Source organism: Thermoascus crustaceus (assembly GCF_041956765.1).
Source record: "Thermoascus crustaceus strain CBS 181.67 unplaced genomic scaffold VTN00scaffold_1, whole genome shotgun sequence".
In the NCBI taxonomy this organism is placed as follows: domain Eukaryota; kingdom Fungi; phylum Ascomycota; class Eurotiomycetes; order Eurotiales; family Thermoascaceae; genus Thermoascus; species Thermoascus crustaceus.
The window spans coordinates 3,543,751-3,566,500 of record NW_027192527.1 but is presented as its reverse complement, the minus strand read 5'-3'; the positions used below and the strand labels follow the sequence as shown (position 1 = coordinate 3,566,500).

The 22,750-nt window shown below is 54.1% G+C and overlaps 9 protein-coding genes across 9 annotated transcripts; 4 read left to right on the top strand and 5 right to left on the bottom strand.

Annotated features, from left to right (window-relative positions):
- Window positions 1-502: 502 nt before the first annotated feature.
- Window positions 503-1,904, bottom strand: VTN00DRAFT_1247 (uncharacterized protein; the record flags this gene model as incomplete). Its single annotated transcript, XM_069427333.1, has 3 exons — window positions 503-960; window positions 1,012-1,597; window positions 1,662-1,904. 3 exons carry the CDS (start codon window positions 1,902-1,904, stop codon window positions 503-505), a joined length of 1,287 nt encoding a protein of 428 aa, XP_069291949.1.
- A 403-nt stretch (window positions 1,905-2,307) lies between these two features.
- Window positions 2,308-4,651, top strand: VTN00DRAFT_1246 (uncharacterized protein; the record flags this gene model as incomplete). Its single annotated transcript, XM_069427332.1, has 6 exons — window positions 2,308-2,373; window positions 2,439-3,047; window positions 3,097-3,940; window positions 4,000-4,103; window positions 4,207-4,452; window positions 4,541-4,651. The coding sequence occupies 6 exons, from the start codon at window positions 2,308-2,310 to the stop codon at window positions 4,649-4,651; spliced, it is 1,980 nt and encodes a 659-aa protein (XP_069291948.1).
- Window positions 4,652-5,536: 885 nt separating this feature from the next.
- Window positions 5,537-6,610, bottom strand: VTN00DRAFT_1245 (uncharacterized protein; the record flags this gene model as incomplete). The annotated part of the gene is made up of 3 exons (XM_069427331.1): window positions 5,537-5,585; window positions 5,644-6,300; window positions 6,363-6,610. The coding sequence occupies 3 exons, from the start codon at window positions 6,608-6,610 to the stop codon at window positions 5,537-5,539; spliced, it is 954 nt and encodes a 317-aa protein (XP_069291947.1).
- A 256-nt stretch (window positions 6,611-6,866) lies between these two features.
- VTN00DRAFT_1244 (uncharacterized protein) lies at window positions 6,867-7,454 on the bottom strand (the record flags this gene model as incomplete). The annotated part of the gene is made up of 1 exon (XM_069427330.1): window positions 6,867-7,454. One exon carries the CDS (start codon window positions 7,452-7,454, stop codon window positions 6,867-6,869), a length of 588 nt encoding a protein of 195 aa, XP_069291946.1.
- A 2,086-nt stretch (window positions 7,455-9,540) lies between these two features.
- Window positions 9,541-10,578, bottom strand: VTN00DRAFT_1243 (uncharacterized protein; the record flags this gene model as incomplete). The annotated part of the gene is made up of 1 exon (XM_069427329.1): window positions 9,541-10,578. One exon carries the CDS (start codon window positions 10,576-10,578, stop codon window positions 9,541-9,543), a length of 1,038 nt encoding a protein of 345 aa, XP_069291945.1.
- A 349-nt stretch (window positions 10,579-10,927) lies between these two features.
- VTN00DRAFT_1242 (uncharacterized protein) lies at window positions 10,928-11,667 on the top strand (the record flags this gene model as incomplete). The annotated part of the gene is made up of 2 exons (XM_069427328.1): window positions 10,928-10,942; window positions 11,176-11,667. The coding sequence occupies 2 exons, from the start codon at window positions 10,928-10,930 to the stop codon at window positions 11,665-11,667; spliced, it is 507 nt and encodes a 168-aa protein (XP_069291944.1).
- Window positions 11,668-11,769: 102 nt separating this feature from the next.
- On the top strand, window positions 11,770-16,520 carry VTN00DRAFT_1241 (uncharacterized protein; the record flags this gene model as incomplete). Its single annotated transcript, XM_069427327.1, has 3 exons — window positions 11,770-12,255; window positions 12,317-16,385; window positions 16,441-16,520. 3 exons carry the CDS (start codon window positions 11,770-11,772, stop codon window positions 16,518-16,520), a joined length of 4,635 nt encoding a protein of 1,544 aa, XP_069291943.1.
- A 1,261-nt stretch (window positions 16,521-17,781) lies between these two features.
- Window positions 17,782-19,198, top strand: VTN00DRAFT_1240 (uncharacterized protein; the record flags this gene model as incomplete). Its single annotated transcript, XM_069427326.1, has 3 exons — window positions 17,782-17,875; window positions 18,014-18,130; window positions 18,435-19,198. 3 exons carry the CDS (start codon window positions 17,782-17,784, stop codon window positions 19,196-19,198), a joined length of 975 nt encoding a protein of 324 aa, XP_069291942.1.
- Window positions 19,199-19,714: 516 nt separating this feature from the next.
- VTN00DRAFT_1239 (uncharacterized protein) lies at window positions 19,715-22,375 on the bottom strand (the record flags this gene model as incomplete). The annotated part of the gene is made up of 5 exons (XM_069427324.1): window positions 19,715-20,360; window positions 20,413-21,617; window positions 21,674-21,769; window positions 21,860-21,885; window positions 22,243-22,375. 5 exons carry the CDS (start codon window positions 22,373-22,375, stop codon window positions 19,715-19,717), a joined length of 2,106 nt encoding a protein of 701 aa, XP_069291941.1.
- Between the last annotated feature and the right edge of the window lie 375 nt (window positions 22,376-22,750).

Here is a 22,750-nt window from a genome sequence, read left to right as displayed (position 1 = left end):
CCCCTCGTGCTGTACAACGTGATGCGCCAGCAGATGAGGGTGATACAGAGGGAAAGCTGGCGGTCCATCTGCGCTGGCACAGCGGCCCCTGGTCCGGTCAGGCCAAGCATGATTCCATGGAGTCAGACGGTAAGGCGAGCGTCACCGTCGATCGGAGAAATCAGCAAATCGGCCGATCTGGCGTCGGTGATAAGATAAGCAGCATATCTCCGGTGAGGGGACGACTTGGCATGCTACAGTATTATTAATCCCCGTGCTATCTGGAACGATGGCCAAAGTAGCAATTGGCCATTGGTTCAATTTCTTTCTCCAGGTCACCTCATGAATGTCATCCGATTGGGTTTTATATAATTATATAAGTCCTGCAGGGACCGGTCCCTGTGCCGGTCTTCCTAAGAGCCCGGCCTGCTATCCTAGGTATAGTGTACAGGCTCTCATCAATAATGTTACATAGCAACGCCGCATTCCAGCAACACGTGTATAGAAGAAATCGTAACATCAACTACTGCACGAGATGAGCAGTCTGCTCTCCAGCGAAGAACTTTTTCTGCTCCAAACATCTCTCACTCTTGCATCCTTGACACCGCAGGGTCATCTGTCGAGAGCACTTCTCTCCTTTCCGCAGATGGTCCAGTGCGATGTCCGCGAGCGCCTGGATGAAGATCGGGTTGCCGTTCAAGCTCTCCGCTCGCTTGACGCCCGGGTGGTTCGCCTCGCCCTTGACCTCAATGTCCAATTCGTAGAGGGTCTCGATGTGGTCGCTCGTGAAGGCGACAGGAACGAGGATCAGGTCCGTCTGGCCACGCTTGACGTATTCCATCACTGTGTCACTCGTCTGGGCTCCAAGCCAGGCGGACGGCCCGACCTGCGATTGCCAGCACAGTCTGTATGGGTTTCTGAATCCCAGTCGCTCCATGATCGCGTGCACAGTCGCAGCAACCTCGGCGGGGTATGGGTCGCCTGGTTTTGTTAGCATGTATCTTGCTATCGCCACTACTGGTTGAGACCTACCTCTGTTGACAACGCTCATGGGCAAGCTGTGAGCGGAGAAGAGGAGCACCACTCTGTCTCTCCTGTCCTCCGGGTATGTCGCGAGCTGGTCCTCAATATTCTTCGCGAACGCTTCCACCAGACCTGGGTGCGTCGGCCAGCGATCGATGACACTCCACTGGACCGTCCCCGACGGATCCACCTCTCCCCCAGTTGCACGCTTGCCCTCCAAGCGGTTTCTCCATTTCCACAGCTCATTGAGCGAGCTGCCCGTCGTAGAACAAGAGTACTGCGGGTACTGCGTGAACGCTACCGCGCGGCCCCCCTTGCCTCGCCCAAAGCCGTCATCCAGCAGCTTCGTGTACATCTCCTCCGTCAAGGGCGCGGCGTATCTGAAAGCGACGTAGGGCTTGTGCGGTGCGGTCTCGGGCGATAGTTTGTCAAGTATCTTGCACATCTCCTCGCATTGGTACTCGGACCACTTGCGGATGGGGGAGCCGCCTCCGATGGCCGAATATTGTTCTTGGATCTTGGGCGTTCTCCGACGGGCAATGAGAGGTCCAAGGTATCCTTGAAGACGTCCGAGAGGGATCAGGTCACCGTCCGCCTGCGAGTAGTGATCGTAGTCAGTTGCAGAATGTTAAAAAGGGTCAGCATGGTCGAAAGCATACAAATAACCGGCTGAGGAAGTCCTCGACCTCATCTGTTGTCGATGGACCACCCATGTTCATGAAGACCATGGCAGTAGGGCCTTTCGAGCCCGTTGCATCCTGTGTAACCGGCGGCACTACCGTCGCCAGCCCTGATCTCTGTTGTACATTGTGTGCTAGGTAGCTGCGTGCCGCTGGTCTGATACCGGAGCAGACACTGCTCCGTAGCCGTCCGGGAATCATAAAGGGATTGCGCAGCGCCATTGGTGAATGTCGCCTTTGCTAGCGCAAAAATGAATGGAAATAATTGGATAGAAGCAGAGATAGCTCTGCGGGCAAGGCGGGGGTATCTGGACCTGGATATAAGCGTCGGACAGTGGCAAGGCCCGGGCTCAATTCGATAATCTGGAGTTCCAGAAGCGCTTTGATGACCGAGCACGGACTGCCGGCCAATCAGACGACAGCCAGCGTAATCGACCCCGAGGCTGTCACATGACCTTCGTGTTTCCCCGCGTCGGGCATCGCGTCACACGTGTGGCCAGCAGGCAGCGGAGCAGGCAGACAGAGCACTTCAGAAACATCGTAGACACTTTATATTCACTTTGCTTTGTGCTCAATTATCACTAACAGGTACTCTGTCTGCGCTGTTATCTACTGGATTCTAAAAATGGCCGACGACGATCGATCGAGAGAGGAGGAAGTACAGGAGGAGGAAGAGGAGACCGACACCAGTGTACGTCCGGTCTCCGAGCTTCCTTGCTCACCTGTTCACATTCATGCTGATAATGGCCTCACTAGGGCTACAAATCCGTCAAGGATGCCGTTCTCTTTGCCATAGAAGTCAGCGAATCCATGCTGACTCCACGGCCGTCCGAAGGGAAGAAGGCCACCGAAGAATCGCCGGCGACGGCCGCCCTGAAATGCGCGTACCACATGATGCAGCAGCGCATTATCTCCAACCCCAGAGACATGATTGGAGTCTTGCTATATGGGACTGAGGCGTCGAAGTTTTACGACGAACAGGAGAACAATCGTGGTGAACTCTCATACCCACATTGCTATCTCTTCACCGACCTGGATGTCCCGGCGGCAGATGCTGTAAAGGAACTGCGCGCTCTGGCTGAGGATGAGGAGAAGGCAAAGGAGACACTTGTGCCGTCAAAGGAGCGGGTCTCCATGGCCAACGTGCTCTTCTGCGCCAACCAGATCTTCACTTCAAAAGCATCGAACTTCTTGTCCAGACGACTGTTCCTTGTGACAGATAATGACGACCCTCATGGTGACGATAAAACCATGCGCTCGGCTGCTACAGTCCGCGCAAAGGATCTTTACGACCTTGGAGTGATCATTGAGCTCTTCCCGATCTCTAAACCCGACCACGAGTTCGATCGATCAAAGTTCTACGATGTAGGAATCCCACTTATCCCATAGATCATCACATACTCACAGCGCGCAGGACATCATATACAAAGCCTCCCCAACAGACCCAGAAGCACCTGCTTTCCTACAAGCTGACAAGGTCTCATCAGCTGGCGGTGATGGGATCTCGCTGCTCAACTCGCTCTTGTCTTCCATAAACTCCAAATCCGTTCCGCGCAGAGCATTGTTCTCCAACATACCCCTGGAGATAGGCCCGGGGTTCAGAATATCAGTCACTGGATACCTCATATTCAAGCGGCAAGAACCCGCTCGAAGCTGCTACGTCTGGCTCGGAGGTGAGAAGCCTCAGATCGCAAAGGGAGTCACGACGCAAATCGCAGACGACACCGCGCGAACCGTAGAGAAATGGGAGATCCGAAAAGCGTACCGCTTCGGTGGAGAACAGATCTCCTTCACTCCCGAGGAGCAAGCAGCGCTGAGGAACTTCGGCGACCCGGTCATTCGCATCATCGGCTTCAAACCCCTCTCATCCCTCCCCTTCTGGGCCTCAACGAAACACCCTACCTTCATCTACCCCTCAGAAGAGGACTACGTCGGCTCGACACGGGTCTTCTCCGCTCTGTACCAGAAGCTCCTAAAGGACAACAAGATGGCGCTAGTCTGGTTCATCCCCCGACGGAACGCGACCCCCGTCCTGGCGGCGATGATCGCAGGCGCGGAGAAGCAGGACGAAAACGGCATCCAGAAGATCCCCCCGGGAATGTGGATTCTGCCGCTGCCCTTCGCAGACGATATCCGGCAAAACCCGGAGACGAATCTAATCGTGGCCCCGGAGCCGCTGATCGATCAGATGCGGACGGTGATTCAGCAGTTGCAGCTGCCGAAGGGGCAGTACGATCCGATGAAGTATCCCAACCCTGGTAAGACATATAATTTCAGTTTATTTCGCCATGAGTAGGCATTTACTGAGAGGTTGCAGCGCTACAATGGCACTACCGCATTCTACAAGCGCTAGCCTTGGATGAAGACCTGCCCGAGAAACCCGAGGACAAGACAATTCCGAAATACAGACAGATCGACAAAGTAGGATTTCCCCTCTTCGTCTCAATCTTCGTAACCCCGTACTCCTTTACTGTAGCATCCCAACCAATATTGATACGGCAAATACTAACACCCTCACCTGCAGCGCGCCGGCGACTACGTCATCTCCTGGGGCGAAGAACTCGAAGCGCAGTACCGAAAAATCGAATCCCGACAACCCAAGACATCCACTCTCGTCAAACGCCCAGCAGCCGCTAAAGGCCAACCGCTAGACGAGGAGCTAGGCGACGAAGGTGCCCAGCCGGCCAAGAAGAAGGCGAAGACCGAAGCCGGCGCCGGCGCCACAGCCGACGATATACGGAAGAGTTACGAGAATGGGACGTTGTCGAAGGTACGTCGTATCATGTCGTCTACGCTTTCATTCTCGTTTTCAAAGCCTGTAAGATCTTTGCATTGGATGCTGACATCGATGCATGCAGCTCACAATGCCCATCCTCAAAGACTTCCTCACGTCTCAGAAACTCCCAACGTCAGGGAAAAAGGCCGAGCTAGTCGAGCGGATCGAAGAGTTTTTCGAGCAGAAGGTGTAGTTTACCTAATCTACGTAGGTACTTAGTCATGGTCATGGTCAATGAAACGAGAAAGAAAAGAAACAAAAAAAGGGCGAAAAAGGGTCCCGATTTACCGGCGATAGCTTGCTCACCCTGATAATCACCCAAAATGCATACATCTCTGGATACCCAGCACAGAACTTGGGGAGCACGAACACGAGTCCACTAATGAACGAACATCATGACGTCATCGGCTTGCTCTTTTTTTTTATTTTCTTTTTCCCTGATGTTTTACCGGGTGGCAGGTTATTATTATTATTATTATTATAATCAAGTTTAACGTCCATACCGAGCCTTCCGGCTATGACAGACCCGGGTGGCAGGTTACTTGTACATTATCGTTCGGGAGTTGGCAGCAAGGGTGTTACAAATTTTATACACCTATAGATATTGCAGGCTTTTTGCGTAATACAGATTCTCTCGGGTCCATTCCGTGCGAGTAGAGATATATGGATATCGAATAACGAGATATGTACTATGTTATAGAATATATATATATTTCGTGTTCGTTCCAAGAAGCAAGATTTGGATATTATACAAATTATACATGACAAACTCAGCTGTCCTGTCTTGTAGCATCTGTACACGCCTGTACACGCCGTACCGCATCGCATATATATCCAATCCAATCAGCTGCTATCTGTCTGTCCCACCCTGTAACAATAATGACCACAATAAAAGGAAGTATGCAAGTAATTTATCTACCCATGACTATGGCCAAAGGACAGTGACGAAGAAATTGAGCGTATATATACTTTGCATATAAATATGTGCACAGAATCGAAAGTCAGACTAGCCAGTCCGAGTAATCACCCCGTGAGATGATTCTCGTCTAATCCCGCTAGATGAGAACAGGACTGGAACTCAGCACTGCCCGTAGACCTGACAATAACAGAGTTCTTGGTCAGGGCAGCTGGTACCAGTATTAGTCACGTCCTCAAGTTAAACCAAATAAGTAAGGGCAGACTTACTGAACGGCCTCCTTCCCAAAGATAACGTGCCATAAAAACTCCATGACTCGCCCGCTCGACGCGTCGTCCCGGTCCGTTTCCATCACCCACTTCCGGAACTTGATGTAGTCCTCTACCGGCCGTTTCCGGACCTGGTCCCGGGACACGGCGAACTGCGCGCAGCAGGCGGCTCCGACCTCGTTCGGGATCCCGAGCATCTTCTGATTCCGACCATTGTCCGCGCGAGAAAGAGATAACGAGGAATGTTCGCCATCTGCCGTTGACACTGTCGTGTTCGGTGGGGGTGGTGTGCTGGTCCCCTCAAAGAATTCCCTCCAGACCCGTTCCGTGACGTGCCTGTTCTTCCGATGGGCCTTCAGACATCCCGGGTTCCAGTTGCAGCGCAGGTTCACATAGCCGTTTTGCTGAACAAAATCCAGCTGGAGCGCGCGCATGGCGGCGACGTTGTCGTGCAGAGGCGCATCAACGTGCCAGGCCTGGAAGAAGCCGGAGCGGTGGGAGTGGAGGAAGGCAATTGTGGACGGGAGCTTGTCGTAGTGGTCGATTATGTAGGTGAGGTAGGCCATGGACTCGTGGCCTTTATTTACGGGCGTGGTGAGTGCGTGCTCGCCCTCGGACGGACGGGAAGGGTTAACCGTGTATATTGCGCGTTGCCAACTTCCTGCAAGTTAATTTATTTCTTCGAGTAAGAAAGAGTTTTAGATAGAGACGCAACATACTCAGGGAGTTCTTCCGCCACCCACTCCGTGTGCTCCTTCTCGAGCTTCGCCATCACGATCACTTTGTCTCCAACGGCTCCATGCGGGGAGGCCAATGCTTCGAAGTTCCTCGATCCACGGAGCAATTCAACCAAGTATGCGCCCGCGCTGTACTGGTTGGAGAGGTCCAGGAGATGCCTACCGAGGACCAGCAGTAGGATCGCCGCGGGTAAAAGGAAGCATAATGCAATCCTCAATCCGTATCTCATTGTATAACGTAAGAGGGAGAGACTAGGGGTGAGCCTGAAGAGGGCTTGTTATAGAAGCCCAACACAATGACAGCAAAGCTGGAGCGCATCTGCAATCTGCAGCGAGACACAGAATAAAGAGAACCGTGGGGCTAAGCGCTGTCTAAACGGATTGAATAGGTGACTGATTACAATGTCAACTAAGAGTGAGAGAAGATTGAATTGAAGGAAGCCCGGGAGAGAGCGGACCGGCGACGGCGCGGAGAACAAAGGAATGTCAGCGGCGAAGCGAAGAAGCGTGGGGAAGGAGCGACACAGGACGAGGACGAGGTAGGGAGAGGATGAGGATATTCGGCTCCCCTTCCAGAACAGGAGGGACGGGTCGACGGGAGAGATGCCATAGGGGCAGCAGCGGGCCTGCCAAGACTGCGGATTGTGGGGAGCTCCGTCGTGACGGGGATAGAGAACGCTGCGACGGCGTGAGAGACCAGCAGTCCATGGAACGAGTCACAGCAGCTGTCTGGCTCATAGTACGATAGGCTCGACGAACCGTCAGATACCACGAGAAGCTTAGGAGCAAGCCGTTGCCGGCGACGGCTCCGCGCGACCGAACAGTCTTAGGCCGGAGGGGCGCCGCGGATCGCCCGGGGTGCGATGGTAGAGCAGCCTGCCAGGTGTGTGCGCGGTTTCTGGAAGACCTTAAACTGCAGCCTGGAGGAGCTAGTGGACTGGACTTCGTCGTTCGTCTCCAACCCCTCACCACGGCCATCGTGTAGAACGAACAAGAAGCCGGTTCGTATGCGGTCATGATATGGGTGTATCCACTCAGACACCGTACCTGGTACGGAGAGTACGGGGCGTACATCACTGCCTCAACTGAACCTAGGACTTCAGTGTCAGTGCGATACCAGGACCAAAAGGGACTCGGCCACTTGTTCTGCCAAGGGGGTCCAAGCTTGCCAGTCGGGAGCGCAACCCCTGTTGATCAATAGTGTTCCGTAGCAAGCATCCAGCCCTGACAAACTGGAAGCATCATCGTTTCCCAGGCATATCGCGATGCTGTCCTCGCAGCCTCAGAGAGTCAGAGAAGAAGGTGAGATTCTTGATCTATCGTCTGATAGCGGTCCACGCGGCATCCTGGTCTGACAAGCGCCCGACCCCTGCTTACGCTGGCATGAGTTTATTGGCCGACAGAGTCTTGGGACGGGACGGTCTGCATCATCATGCATGTCAGAGAAAAGCTTATCGGGAGAACCCCGGACTGGCTATGATTGTCGATATCCCAAAGGGTTCTATACAGCTCATCATCCATACGGTGCCAGGGAACCATCCTGCAGACAGAGCCATCTCCCTTTGTTCTCTGGAGGAGTCTGAAACGAGCGCCTCCGTGGGTGAGATGAAGAACCATGGGACTCTCCGGCCAAACCAAACTCCAGAACCCCAACTTCTGCGTTTTCCGTGGAGCGACAGTGCGGAGGGCCACATGCAGCTTTTCTGCCGTCCCATGGGATCGAGCGAGCGGTGGGCGTTGTTAGGACTTCCCCGCCTTAACTTTGTCATAAGGTTGGGGGGCATCGGGGATCTTAGGCCGATGCAGTAGATAAAGGCAGGTCTGGATGCGGACACTAATCGTAGACAGTGAAATCAGCACTGCAAATGAGATCATATCACAGAAGAGAGCGACGGAGAGATAGGTTGAGCATCCTCGAGCAGGCTAGAGGAGGAAGAGAGCACACGCCGTAGACTCAGAAGAAGGGGGAGAGAAAAAGATCACATTCTGCTGATGGCAGCCTCCTTGCGACATGCAGCATCGTAACAAGCATGTACGTACCTGCGATATGTCCATCTATCCATTAATTATCCGTCTAAAGAACGGAGATAAATGACCTGTACCTTAGGTACTTGATAGGTAGTAGGTACTAACAGTTGACCCGTCCATTCAACCGATTAGCTCAACACCCCTGGATCAGGAGATAAACCAAAAGCAACATTTAATTCATTCGCATTATTGATTCTCTAGGTAGTACTCTGTACTCCATGTTACAGGAGGTAGAATCAGCTAGAATGATGAGGACGATAATGATGATGGATGACGGTGGAAATCGATGGAGATGTTAGTAAGAGAAGGAGGGGCTTCGTAGATGGGAGGAGGGGGTTTGGCTCGTCCTACCCGAATCGGAAAGAGCGACCCTGGCCCGCGTGGACAGTTGTCTAGTAAAATCAACTCCTTCCCCCGTCAACGTCTACATGAACGACAATCAATACTGCTTCATGGTGTGTTTCGTTGTTTAAACGGTTTCACCTCGCGCTGCGCCTTTCTCATCCGGGATGCCAGGGTCAAGTCTGATTAGATAAGACCGGATAGACGGGGAAGTGGGAACACTAGAGGTTAAGAGTGACACAATCTGCTTGTCTGGAGAGGGAGGTCCTCTCTTTTCGAACCTGTAATACACAGCAATGATGCGCGATTTTTGTCACCTTTGTGGAGTTTTGCGGCGAGACAGGTGGGTAAATGTGTGGCTGTGTTTGGCTATGATCAGTGACAAGTCACAAAGGTTCGAAGTGCCCTGGTCACAGGTACAGTGCATTGCTCGATAGGGGGTTGTGGAGTGCGCCGCGGATATGTATCTCCCTACTGACTTGTACCGAGGCATTACTTCAAGGAGGTAGACAGACGACGGTTAGTTGAATAGGCATGTCAAAAACAGTAGTATTGTCTTGATATTCTCTTGAACGCTGAATATCAGTGATGATCAATAGTATGGTATTGAGACACAGTCCAACGCCTTCAGTCATTACCTGCCCAATAACGCAAAGGAACCGCAATAACACATGCAAAATAACATGGTATCTGTAGATAGACAAACATGCTTTTGCAGCACAGCTGCATGTATCCCATAATAGTAGAAACAGCTGAGAATAGTATACACCATACAGAAGCGCTGACGAGATCACTCGCTCGCTCCCTCGTTCTCTCCCTCCTCCTCACTGCTAACTTCCTCTCCGTTAGCAATGGCTTGCTCGCGTCGCTTCCTCGCCCGCTCCCTCTTCTTCTCGAGCAAGCGATTCAGCTTCTTCGCGACGTTGAACACCCCGCTGGTCCCGGCCCCGCACGCCGCACAATTCGGGTTCTTCCGGTACCGCTGCAACGCGCAGCTCTCGCAGAAGTAGTGTCCGCAGCGGGTGATGATCGGGTTCTTGTAAGGTTTCCGGCAGATGATGCAGGCGAAGGGGATACTCTCGAGGAGCTCCTCGTCGGAGTCATCCTCGTCGTCCTCAGCCGTCTTGCCTCCCTCCTTGTTCTGGGTCGCCACCGTCCGACCAGTGAGTTTCTTGCCCTGGGTCGAGATCTCCCAGTCGCGATCGAGCTCCCAGCCCTGCTTGTAATCCTCACGCGCGTGCAGGAACTTGCACGAGTCGCCGAAACCGCAGAAGCCGGTCTGCTTCCAGTCCTTGCACACGTCCGGCGCGTAGTCAATGACGGTGACCGTCCGGACGTTCGTGGGGGCCTTGACGGGACCGAACTGTTTCTGGGGAGCGTTGGGGTTCTTCTGGATGAAGGACGTGTAGTTGGCGGCGCCCTTGTAGGTGCCGTCCGGGGCTGAGGGAGTGTTCCCGGGCTGCGCTCTGGTTTTACCCAGCAGGTTCTTCGCGCTCAAGTCATCCTCCTTGCCCTCGTCGTACCAATTCGACTGTTTCGTCGCGTCGTTCGTTGTCACCAACGGCGCAGCTCCAGAACTCGTATTCGCCTCCTCCAGCGCGTCTTTTCGCGTCTGGTTCGCGGCCGACGATGCCGTCACGGCCGCATTCTTGCGTCTCCTCTTGATGCGGCGTCCCTCCTCGTCGTCTGAGGACGTGAAGTCGGAGTCCGAGTCGGAGGCCGGTGGTGGCGAGGCAGCTTTCTTGCGGAAGCTGGCCTTGGCTTTGGCCGAGCGTTTCTTGAAGGTGACCTGGGGGACGTCGGCCGCGACGTCTGCGTCCTCGGCCATGGTGACTGGAGCAATGGGTGGTGGAGGCTCGGGTCAGGGAGAAGGCTAGGTCGTGTGCAGCAGCGGAACTATTGTCTCTGGCCGGCGGGGAGCAGCCCTATCCGAGATGAGGTCAGATCACGTGACCTCACAGACGGCATGACACACGTGACCACACGTGTGCGCGGCACGACCCGCCGGACGCGGTTGTGTTTGTGTGTTGTCGGGCAACGAGGTGAGGCAGCGTCCAGATGAATAACACGTACAGCATCGTAAACACGGCCAGCTCAGGCATCAGGGGCCCTGTCCGTCGAGGCGTGGAGCGCTGACGTCCTGGGCGACCGGCGCGCGCTGGGCTTAACTAGAGTCGATGATCCAAGCCCTGGTAATGCCCAACTAAGTAGCAGCGCGGCAGGGCGATGCACGGCCCCTGGAGGGAAATGAAACGCAGCGCTGCTCCGCCAGCACCACCGCCCAGCAGGCGCTCTCCTCCCTTCCTTTTCTCCCCTTCTGCTCCCTGCTCCCACCCCGCCCAACGAGTCGATCCATCTCGATCTCGTTGTCGCACGTCTCTCTTTTAATCTCTGTGTTTCTTTTCCAATGTGTATGACGGCCTAGGTGATCATTGACCCGTCTGCTCGTGCTGTCTCTGCTCTTCCACGTCGTCCCCTCTCTCTGCAGCGTGGAGCGCCGGTTGACGTGTGTGCTACCTGCGACCCTGTCTGGACGGCTATCCTGCAGCGACCGCCCCGGCTGCGCATCCTCCAGCCCCCCTTCACGACTGTTGACAATCTCACGACGCGTCTGTTTTCCATCAACATCCCCAGTCTAGGGTGTCGGGTGCACCCAGCAGGTTCCGCTAGCCCTGGTGGGCATTCCAACCGTCGTCCCTCCCGCGACTCGACGATTCCCTCTCGACTCTTCGGCGCGGCGGCCCGTCGGTTTACCCATCCCGACGTGCGCAATATTCCTTCGTTGCATCGAACCGAGTGGGTTCTCTGGGCATACAACGTCGACTGTTCCTCCTTGCCGACCGGCTCACCCAAGGGACGTCGACGGGGGTTTTCGACAAGAGACAAAACGGCAGGTCGGACGATGATCCTTGTTTGAGACGCAGGACGGGAAGAACGAGGAACGAGACGACCTTCGGCGGTCAGCGGTGGCTCAATCTTGGAGCCGGAGGATCAAAGATCCCCGCGGACCCGCGATTCGATGATGGCTACTTCTCTTGCGGATCCATCGACCGATCGAGCTCTACAGCTGACACACGAAGGAGAAGAAGAAGGTAGTGGCGGCCCTCCCATGTCCCCGATGGACGACCCCTTCGTCTCCGACGCGGGGCTGACCGCTCAATCGCCCCGATACTCCTTCGATGCGGAGCTGTTCAGCATGAATGCTGCTTCCCCATTGCAGGCCAAACGCGCTCTCGAGGCGCACCTGGAAGAGACGGAGCGCCGACTTGAGGAAGCTTCCAGGATTGGTACTGCGCTGGTGCAGCAGCAGAGAGAGCTCGAAGACAAGCTAAGAGAGGTCGAGCGGCAGCAAGATGAAGAAGAGATTGGGCCTGAGCTCCGTCGTAAGCTCATCGACCTGGAGAAGGAGTACAATGAGATTGGTCGTGAGAGTGCGCGAGCGTTTCTTGCACCGAAGCGGATGGTCAGCGGCGATGAGCCAGGAACCCCCTCCTTTGACCAGAAGGTCCGTTGCTATCCACCAACGCCCAGAGACACGTGAATGACTGTGCTAACTACTCGTCTAGTCACCGGCCAGCCCTGCGGTGTTCTCCAGCCATGGCAACGACTCTCCTACCAAGATTAGCGTTCCTACATCGCGGAGACAGCGCAATCACGCATCAAGCCGCGTTCACGATATCGAGTTCGCTACCGAGATATCCACATCGCTGCTCGCTCAAGTTCGTCAGCTACAGGCCCTTCTGGCAGAGCGCGAAGAAGCATTGAAGGTCCTTAATCTTGAGAAGTCGCGACTTGAACTTGAGGCGGAGGGGTTTTCTCAGCGGATACGAGCGCTTGATGAGAGCGAGCAACGCTACAAGGATGAGAACTGGAGTCTGGAGACACAAACACACGAGCTGATGGCCGCCATAAGGGAGGCCACCGACCGAGAGAACCGTCTCAACAGCAATCTGAGTGCTATGACGGCCGAAAAGAATACCCTCCAGCGCGAACTTGAGGACTTGAAGCAGGCCAACGGCAGGCTCATCGAGGAGCAAGCGGCTGCGCAAAAAGCGCACGACGCGGAGGCTCATCTTCTCCGCAGGAACTTAAATGCCGGAGAAGCTGAACGGCTCAGTCTACAGCAGAAGGTTGAGGAGTTGACCTCGCAGAACCAGGAACTGGCTAAAGCGGTCGCGATGCGGTTCCGGCAGCTGGAGGCTGAAACTCCCCGGGATGCGTCCCCTGACGCGGAGAGCGATCTTCCTGACCAGGAGACTCCCGAGAACTCACCACCGACGTCTCCGAACAAGCCAACTCCAACTCCCCGCCACGGACATCTGGAGACGGAGACGCTCAAGAGTTCTCTCGGTCACGCCCACCGCATGATCCAGAACCTCAAGAGTATCATCCACCGTGAAAAGACCGAAAAGATCGAGCTGAAGCGCATGCTGCAAGATGCCAGGGATGAGCTGGAGCAACGCCGCCGTGACCCACCAGGTGCTGCAATTACCACCGGTGTCAAGCGTCAAAAGACGAAAGCTGCTGCCGTCGCCGCTGCTGTCGAAGCCTTCAAGAAACCTCCGCGGCCGGAGATGCTTGGTGCCGTACGGAGAGGCAAAACCGAGATCGAGTTTGATGAGCCAGACTGGGAGGACCACACCAGTGAGGCAAGCCCCACGCGTCCTCCAGCGTCAAGATCCGGAGGCAGCATCGCGCCTGAGTCCTCGGCCGAGCAGACTGAGCAGAGCGACGTCTACCAGACTGCTACGGAAGGCGATATTTACCAGACCGCTACGGAAGATGTCTTTGAGACCGCCAACGAACGTGAAACGACTACCGAGAGCGAAACTACTTTCCACACTGGTGTTGAGAGCATGGATGACGACAGCACTGATGAACTCACTGAGACTGAAGATCGTGGTAGGCGGCAAGGTACTCTACGAGGCAGAATGCCGTCCTCGCTGTCACTGGCAAAAGCTGGGGACCGCAACTCATTTGAGAGTACCGCTTCTACTTCCGCCGACGAGGACGAGGAAGAAGTGCAGGCTCCACCGACTCCCAAGACTCCAGTCCAGTCGCAGCCTCAGCGATACCGGCTGAAGATGAACAGAGGTGCCTTGAAACGAACCCGTGGTGATGAATTCGAGAGCGAGCCCCCCAGCGTACAAGATTCGCCAGCAAGCAGCTTCCGTCGGGATTCTGCAGCTGTCCCCCAGGGCCAGAGCCTGTTTGCAGAGCTTGGAGGCTTTGGCAGCCCTGGAAATGAAGTAGATTTCGGCACTCCTGCGCGATCTGACACGGTCTCCCAGACTTGCACTCCGCGCATGTTCCCAATATCCGATCCGAGAAGGATGTCCGAGGCAACAGTTGCATCAATGCCTCCGGTGGCGTCGAGACCTCTGATGGTGGATTCAGGGATGATGACAGATCCATGGGAACCATCTGTCCAGGCCGCTGCTAATCTGAACGATGGGCCCGCGACGCCTACTGCTCCTCGGACCCCGGAGAGAAAGGCCACGAACGAAGCATTGCCTGCGGTAGAGGACAAGGACCTTCCTAAGTTGGTGAACTCGTCGACCCAGTGGACACCCCTGAGATCGCCAGCTGGACCGAACGGCGAACAGTTGAGTACCGTCCCGACACCGCCTAAGATGATATGGGACGAGTCAGCTCCAGAGATGGAAAGTGAGGTGTCAGCCGAGCAGGCCTCGGAACAGGCAGTTCCTGAGCCTCCGCGACTGGGAGTATCAGCGATCCTTTCTGAGGACACTGCACCAGTCGCGCCCACTGCGGCAGAACTGACAATGTCATCCATCCTCACCGAGACGACTGAGCCTGTTCCACCGAAACTGCCGGAGCCAGAGCCTGTGGTGCCTGTCGAGCCAGAGACTCCTCCTGTCTTGCCGGAGCTCACGGTGTCGTCGATCCAGTCCGAGCAGACGGAGCCCGTGTCGCCAACATTATCGGACGTTCCCGTACAGTCGGTGCCTCAGCTGTCGTTCTCCACCATCCGCTCCACGGAGACGCTTCCAGTTGAACCAGCCAGGGCTGCTATTGTAAGAGACACCGTCTCAATTGGCACCCAAGCGGACGCTCCCGAGAGGGAAAAGGAGCCTCCTGTCGTCGTTGCTGAGGACAAGACCAGCCAGGATGCCTCGACCAGCACAGATGACCAGGAGGAAGGCACGAGCATGCCTTTGGGCGCCATCTCCGGCAACGTCGCCCCTCGTGATGCAAAGACTTGGTCCAGCAACACGGACCACGGCGCTCAAACGATCCTGTCTTCCAAGCAGATCGACCAGATCCTCATGGACCGCGATGCTGCTCGTTCACAGTCGCAGTCAGATCTCAACGCTTCTGCCGTGCCCTTGACGCCCAGGGCGAAATCCAACGAATCCATGATGACCGCCTTCCGTCCAGCGCAGAAGCGGCCTGGCAGTGCGAACAGTCAGAGATCCAATGCTGCAAGCCATCCGCCACTGCCTGCTGACCATAAGCAAGCAATCGCGGCTGCGCAGGCGATGCCGGTTGAGAACGCCCAGAATGCTCAGAGCTCTTCTGGAGTAATGGGTCCCCCTCTTGCACCTGCTTCAGCGTACAAGAACGCGCAGACACGGCCACGTACTCCAAACGAACAGGGGTCGCAGACTGGTTCGGGTTCTGTCAAGAACACCACCAGTTCCACTGCACGCGCAAGAAGACGCGGAAGCCAGATCTCTCGGCGGTCATCCGTGTCGTCCTTTGCTTCTGAGTTGGATGAACGGTTCAACATGCACACTGATGCGCAAACCCAAGACTCCGGCAGCGGAACTGATCCTCGGATGATTCAGGCCATCACTCAGACAATGATCGGCGAGTTCCTCTGGAAATACACTCGCAAGACCGTCTCAGGCGAGATGTCAAACACTCGTCATCGACGATACTTCTGGGTCCACCCGTACACGCGCACCCTGTACTGGAGCGAGCAGGATCCCCAGACCGCCGGAAAGTCGGAGCTGAAGGCCAAGAGTGTTGCAATTGAGGCTGTTCGAGTGGTCACTGACGACAACCCCTATCCCCCGGGTCTGCACCGCAAGAGCTTAGAGGTCATCACTCCTGGTCGGAGGGTCAAATTTACGGCCGCAACCAGCCAGCGACATGAGACTTGGTACAATGCACTGTCGTATCTGCTACTGCGTAGTTCTGGTGAGGATCCTGAGGATCAGGAAAACCAGATCACTACGGACGACATTAATGAATTTAATCCTGGTTACCGTACCGCGTCTCACCAAACAACGTCTCGGATGTCGTTCTCTTCATACAATAGCCGCACTGTCCGAAATAATCAGAACAAGCAGCGTGCGGGTTCCGCGATGTCGGTGCGACCTCCTGCGGCGACACCCGGGCGTGCCTCACCGGCTCTAAGTGCTCCGCCACATGCCACGCTCCGTGCTACGGACCAGGCACGTCACAGCTCGGCGTCTCGCCTGAGCGCTGTGTTCAACACGACGATAAGAAGCTCATTCTCCGGCCGTAGAGGCAGGCATGGCCATGCTGAAGAGACTTATGACACGACCGCTGCGGACCATGACAGTGCCGAAGACCTGAGACATATTATCGAGAGGCAGGAACGGGAGGCAGACCGCCTAGAGAATGTGCGCGCTTGTTGTGATGGTAAGCAGAGAAATCCCTTAGCAATCGATAGCCCGTTGACTAAACAATGAACCAGGCAAGCACGACGTCAGCTCCCTTTCGAGAACAAGTCGGTACAGCCCAAGGCTCAACCGACACTCTCACTCGTATAATTAATTTAGGTCTTTTGGTATGGGTCCAAGGTTTCCTCGTTGAATGTTAATTTCCTCTTCTTTTCCTTTGTCGAGTTCATGACTAGATCATCGGGCCAGACTGCGCTGTTATTACTATCGACGAGTTTCCTTTGTGCATTCTACGCTACGCATTGCTCTCCTTTCCTCATATCTCAATTGTCTCGAATCGTTGGACCCGTCCAACGTCAGGAATGGCGTATCGATTTATCTTGCTCTTGTTCGGGTCACAGGGTTGCCTGCAATTTGATACATTGCGGCATGCCAATACTGCCCAATTGCTATTCCGGATTGCCGCTCGTTACCGCAAGCAACTCTATTTTTTTTCCTGGGAAATCACTATCTGTCTCCACTCCTCGTTGGTGCCCAGTTCTGACTGTCTCCGACCTGCTAATATCCGATAATGCCTTGGAAAAAGGTGACCACATTTTTCCTATGTCGATAGTCTTACAGCCTCTGAGATACTTGAGTCTTGTCATTCTCTAATCCATCTTCTTCTTTTAACCTCTCATTTCATTTTGCTGTTCCGATCTGCATCAAAGACAACTATCGTTGTATCTTTCAATTTTTGAATTATTGACCTGTGAAATGAGAGTGGAATTGATGTGTTTGGACCCGGATTCCTGTATTTCCTAGTGCTACTGTCTAGTTGGACGCAAATCCTGTAGTGACCGGATCATGCGGCAACTAATAACATGAATGTCCATCACGTCACCTGTTTTTAGTACTCAGCTGCGCCTGAGAGCGATCATTAGTAGATATTAATTGTAATCTGTTGCTATGAATCGATGCATCAATACGTAGAAAATAGCTGGTAACCTTCTATTGCTTCTCTCTAGAAAGAAGCTTTAGCGCCGAGCGGCTCCGTATGCTTAGTCATTGTGATAAGTTGGTTAACTAACTAGTTAAACGCCCCGCGCCCTCCGCCTGTGGAAGCTTTTTGGCACGGGCTGGACGGCGGAAGTATGGTGGTGTGTAAATCAATTCAACTCTCCTTGTCTGACGTTCAACTTAGATACTTAGTTTCCTACTCATCTTTCCTCTTGTCCGTTTCTTTTTTTTCTTCTTCTACCCCACCTATACTTGACCTTATCATATCAATCAATATCTTCATATCGTCGAAAAAGCTCAGAGCGGGTTAAAAGGAAAAAAATAAAAAAAATAAAAAAGGAAAGATACCGTCCGATTGAAGACAAAGAGAGAACGAAGGAAAAAACCCGGGACCATTTGGAGAAGAGAGAATAAGGATGGGGACCCCGGATCGTTCATATACCCCGACGGTGTGGGAGCGTGTCGTGGCGATGCTGGAGCCGTCGGCGCTGCTTTCGAGTGCGATGTATCGTACGTATTTATCTTATCTCATTTATTTCCCCCTTCTAATGGTGATTCTAAATATTACATCCATATATTATGCGGCCTGGAACGGCTGAAATAACATGCATGCTGACTTTTGATTGATTTTTGGGAGGGAAAATCTAGACTATGTGATCGTCTGTCTCGAGGCGGTTTTCAAGCGGGGAGATGTGCTTGCGCCGGTTTTGAGAGTGGGCAGGTTGAGGGATGAGGCGTTTGGGAGGTTTTGGTTAAAGTTTTCGGGTGAGTGATTTTTTTTTTCTTTTCTTGGTGTTTTGTAAGCATTCCTGGTCCTAGTAGACATGTTTTTTTCTTTTTCTTTTCCTTTAATCAACAGATGTCTTGCCTTGCACTTGCCTTGCTTTCCTCCTGGCCTTTCGAATAATTTTTCATGCTTCGTTGATTGAGCATACATGTCTTTTTAACTTGATATTACTTCCTCCGTGATCTCTTGTCAGATACACATGATGAATCCATCAACCATATACTCTTATCACCCAGTTCTTGTATGTATGTACAATGACACAGGTCTAACTCATACATACAGCCCAACCCCAAAGAGACCCCACCAACACCAACACCAAGGATACCAACACCCCCTCCGCACCAGTCCAAGGCTCCGCCGCCCTAATCCCGCCCCTCCTCGCAACCGCCTCGGGAATCGTCCTCGACATCGGCCCCGGCAGCGGCACCCAGATGCCCCTCCTCGCCGCTTCCTCCGCGCCCGGCATTCGCACCATCTACGGCGCCGAGCCGTGCGTCGGCCTGCACGACGAGCTCCGCCAGCGCGCTCGCGCTGAGGGCCTCGAGGACAAGTATGTCATCCTGCCGTGCAGCGTCGAGAGGAAGGCTCTCGTTCCGGAGCTCGAGAAGCGCGGTGTCCTCGTCCCCGAAGACGGATCCGGTGTCTTCGACACGATCCTCTGCGTCCGCGTTCTCTGCTCCGTGCCCGATCCGGAGCGGACCGTTGCCGATCTGTACGATCTGCTCCGTCCCGGCGGGAAGATGCTCGTCGTGGAGCACGTCGTGAATCCGTGGAGGACGCGGAAGGGGAGTTTCGTGGCCCGCGTGGTGCAGAGTATCTATGGGTTGCTGGGGTGGAGTTTCTTCCTGGGTGATTGTCATATGGATCGGGATACGGCGGGGTTGTTGAGGAAGGTGGCGGAGGAGAAGGAGGATGACGGGGGGTGGGAGGTGGAGGAGTTGGAGGAGTGGTTTGGGTGGTCGCCTTTGCCGTATGTGGCGGGGAGATTGGTAAAGAAGGGAGGGAAGAAGGAGATCGAGTCGATGTCGACTTCGATTTCTCCTTAGAAGGGTGAGAGAAGGGCGAGTCGAGTAAATGAGCTTTCTTCGCTTCTTCTTCACGACATTTACTATTTGTGTTGTGATACGATCAGAAATGAGAGATGAACGTTCTACGGTATTCTATTGTGTGCATATGTACAGGGTTTCCAGGTTCGCAGAACGTTGTATGCGTCTGTGTCTGGCGCTGGATGAATTCAAGCACTGATAATAGAATCTCCATTTGGAAAAATTCTAATGGTGACTTCATTTATGGCCACCTGTCGGATATGGATATATAGATACAGAATACTTCCCTCATCACACTTTTAACGCAGGTCAGGTATCTCAAATAAGAGACCGCACGTCAAGCTGGTCATCTTTGAAGCATATAACATAACCTCTATCCCGGACGCTCTTCAAGGAAAGATATTAAACAGGATATACACGTCGATGTAATGCCCAAATCATATCGTCGTAACATACATCAGTAAATATAACAGTACCTGTCAACCGCAGCTGCATTTGCAGGCTTACTTGCCGGTATTAAGCAGGCTTCGGTCGCCCCGGGGGCCACCAGTCAAATAGATCTAACGCCTCAGACGTCCAGGGGCCCTGATCATCGTCTGTCGCATTTGACGCAATGTTTGACTGGCCATTATTCGATACAGGTCGAGATCTATTTCCGGTTGTGGTCCTTAGGACCGTTGGGTCTGATAATGACTTGCGGAATATCTTCTGCGGTGGCTCTCTCGCCGCAACGGGATTCGGAGGAACGCTGCGGTTGACCGAAACTGGCGGTCGTGGCGGTGGCTCCGTCTGGACTGCTGCCATCGTATTGGAATCACTATTATTATTTCGTGAAGACAAATCACTTTGCCTAGCGGCGGAGTCGGAGACAGCCGTTTGCCGCTGGCGGGGAGCTGGCTGGCTTTGGTTTGTTCGCGAAGTAGTAGGAGCGGATCGTTCCGCTGGAGAGTCTGGAGAGGCAGAGTCTCTCGAGCAGTGTTGTGGAATGGCATAGAGGTAGTTGGGCTCTGATAATGATGAAGATGGTTTCACCTCCCTCCTTGCTGAGGTAGCTGCTGTAACCGGCTCGTCTATCATCTCGCCGAGAACAAATAATGTCGATGCAGACGGTATGAATTCAGCAGCGGTCGACTCGACAGCCGTGTTTTGCATCTCATGGTCACTACGGTCGTGGTCAGCTGTGAGTTCCGATATTCTCACTAGTACTTACTGACGGTGATCTAGTATGTCCATGTTGATGTGACCGAGTCGTCGACTGCGGCGGTGCTGATACCTCATCTTGATGTGTCGATGCAGTATCGGCGGGCAACAATGCCCTGTACATTAATTTCTTCCGGGGTTTCTCGCTAGATATTCGAAGTGCATTAATAGGCTTTTCTGAGGCTATTGCCCGCGCATTCGATCCTGGAGTAAGAGATGGAACAGGATCTGAGGAGCCTTTTTGTTTTTCAGGCTGTCTGCTCTGGGAATGATCGGACGAGGTTACGGGGACTGAAGGGACTTTTGATGAAGGTCCAGCGCTATTTTCATTTTTCTCGGATCGGACCCTTGGTTCTGATACCGATTTGGCCAGAGGCACACTTGGTGCCGACTCTTCGAGATCAATAACAGAGGGTCGACTGCGAGTCCGTTCGGTTGCGGGGACCGAAGGAACTTTGAATGAAGATCTGGCGTTATCTTCATGCTTCTCGGACCGCACTTTTGGTGCCGGAGACTGCTTTGCTGGACGCGCACTGGCCGTCGACTCTTCAAGATCAATGACAGGAGGTCGACTGCGAATCCGTTCATTTGGATTCTTCCCATGCAGGATATCTTCCGGCGGCAGCTGCCTTTGCCGTTTTGCAGGTCTCTCAAACTGCTCTTTTTCCACCGCCTGCGCACGTTGGTGCCACTGTTTGTATGGTGATGCCGGAGTAATAGATCGTCCAATTGGAGTCTTCTTGATGCCCAGAAGGTCATTCAACGACTTCAGCGGAGTCTGGGAGACCACCCCGGAGGACCTAGGCGTCGAAGCCCGTGAGGGTGGTGGCACGGCCGTCTTCTGCGGTGGCGACCCTTGACTCTGTCTCTTCTTCTCAAACAATCCAGATATGTCCGACTGTGTCGTCTCCATGCATTCCCCCACTTGGATCAGGACGCCCTTGTCCAGCTCCAGCTCATCGCCGTCTTGGATCTCCTCACTTTCCCGCCAGTGTAGGTCGCCGATGAAGTTCCCTGTCGTGTCGTAGACCATGACCCGCTTGTTAAAGGTGTGGAATCGCAGGAAGCCATCCTGCCAGCGCTTCGCCTTGCGCCGCAGGTCGTGGGTGTAGAGACATCGGAACTTGATGACCGGCGCGGTGTTCTGGGTCGGAGCGATGGTCAAGCTGGGAGTGCCGCGAGGGGCAGAAGACATCGGCGTCGACATGGCCGATTGACGCTGTGTGAGCACCTCTTTAACATCGTTTATCGTGACATGGACGGTGGTGCTTGTACCAGCGGTACGCAGCGCCGAGGCGGCGTGAGGTCAGCGGGGGAGCGTGTCGGGCTCGACGCGTCGGCGCTCGGGTCGCCCCAAGGACGGAGATAAGCCTGGACACAGGACTGTAAAACGCCGATTCATTCTCTTCAACTCTTTATTCATGAGTCTTTGACCCTCGCGTGGAGCTTATTTTGACTGACTCTGAGGAGGAAAAACAGCATGAACTCTTCACGGATCTCAGTACCCAGCATGCTCCAAAACCCACGGTGGGAAATGCTCCATTCAACGAATTGTCATCTCAATATCTTCTGGATAGATGTGTTATGACAGTACATTTTCTGAAGAATAGTCCAGCTTCCCAGACACTTCGCAACTCTCTACTAGGCGCCACTACCCTTATCCCGCGCAGTTTTGAATGATTCTTTGCAGACATGGCACGACTATTAGATCTTGCAGATGAGCTTATCTTGGCTATCATTGCCTATCTACAACTAGACACTGCCGTTAGAATCACACCTGTACCGTTCTATGAGTCGGGAGAACGATATGCTGAGGCAACCAAACGGAATCCATCTCAACTTACCAAAGACCTTCGCGCTCTTTTGCTTTCGTGCCGTCGCCTGAATGACCTGCTCACGCCGATCTTCTACCGTGATATCTGCGTCCGCCAAGTGTTCGGCACCAATCCTCTGCAGCAGTTGACGCGGGCCGCGCATAGACCTCGGCGATTTCACGGCCCTGACCACTCTACGGATCCATTACGTCTTTCTCTGCGGAGTGGACGATCCCCCTGAGGCGTGGAGGGGTCTGCTGCGGAACCTGGAGGTGCTAGAGATCTACTACGACGACACTGGACTGGTGCGTTTCCAAGGAAGAGGGCAGGGATGACAGCTTCGATCCATTTCTCCTAGGCGTGGTTAGGCACAAGGACGCACATCTGCCACATCTACGGAGAGTGGCCGTCAACTCCCCGGAGAAGCAGTACAATTACGAGACAAGGGAACGGCGGCCCCGGGTCCGTGGACACCGCCACCTTCTCTGACACGGGAATTTGAGCGTGCAGGCGTCGAGCTGGATGTGTGGCTGGGATA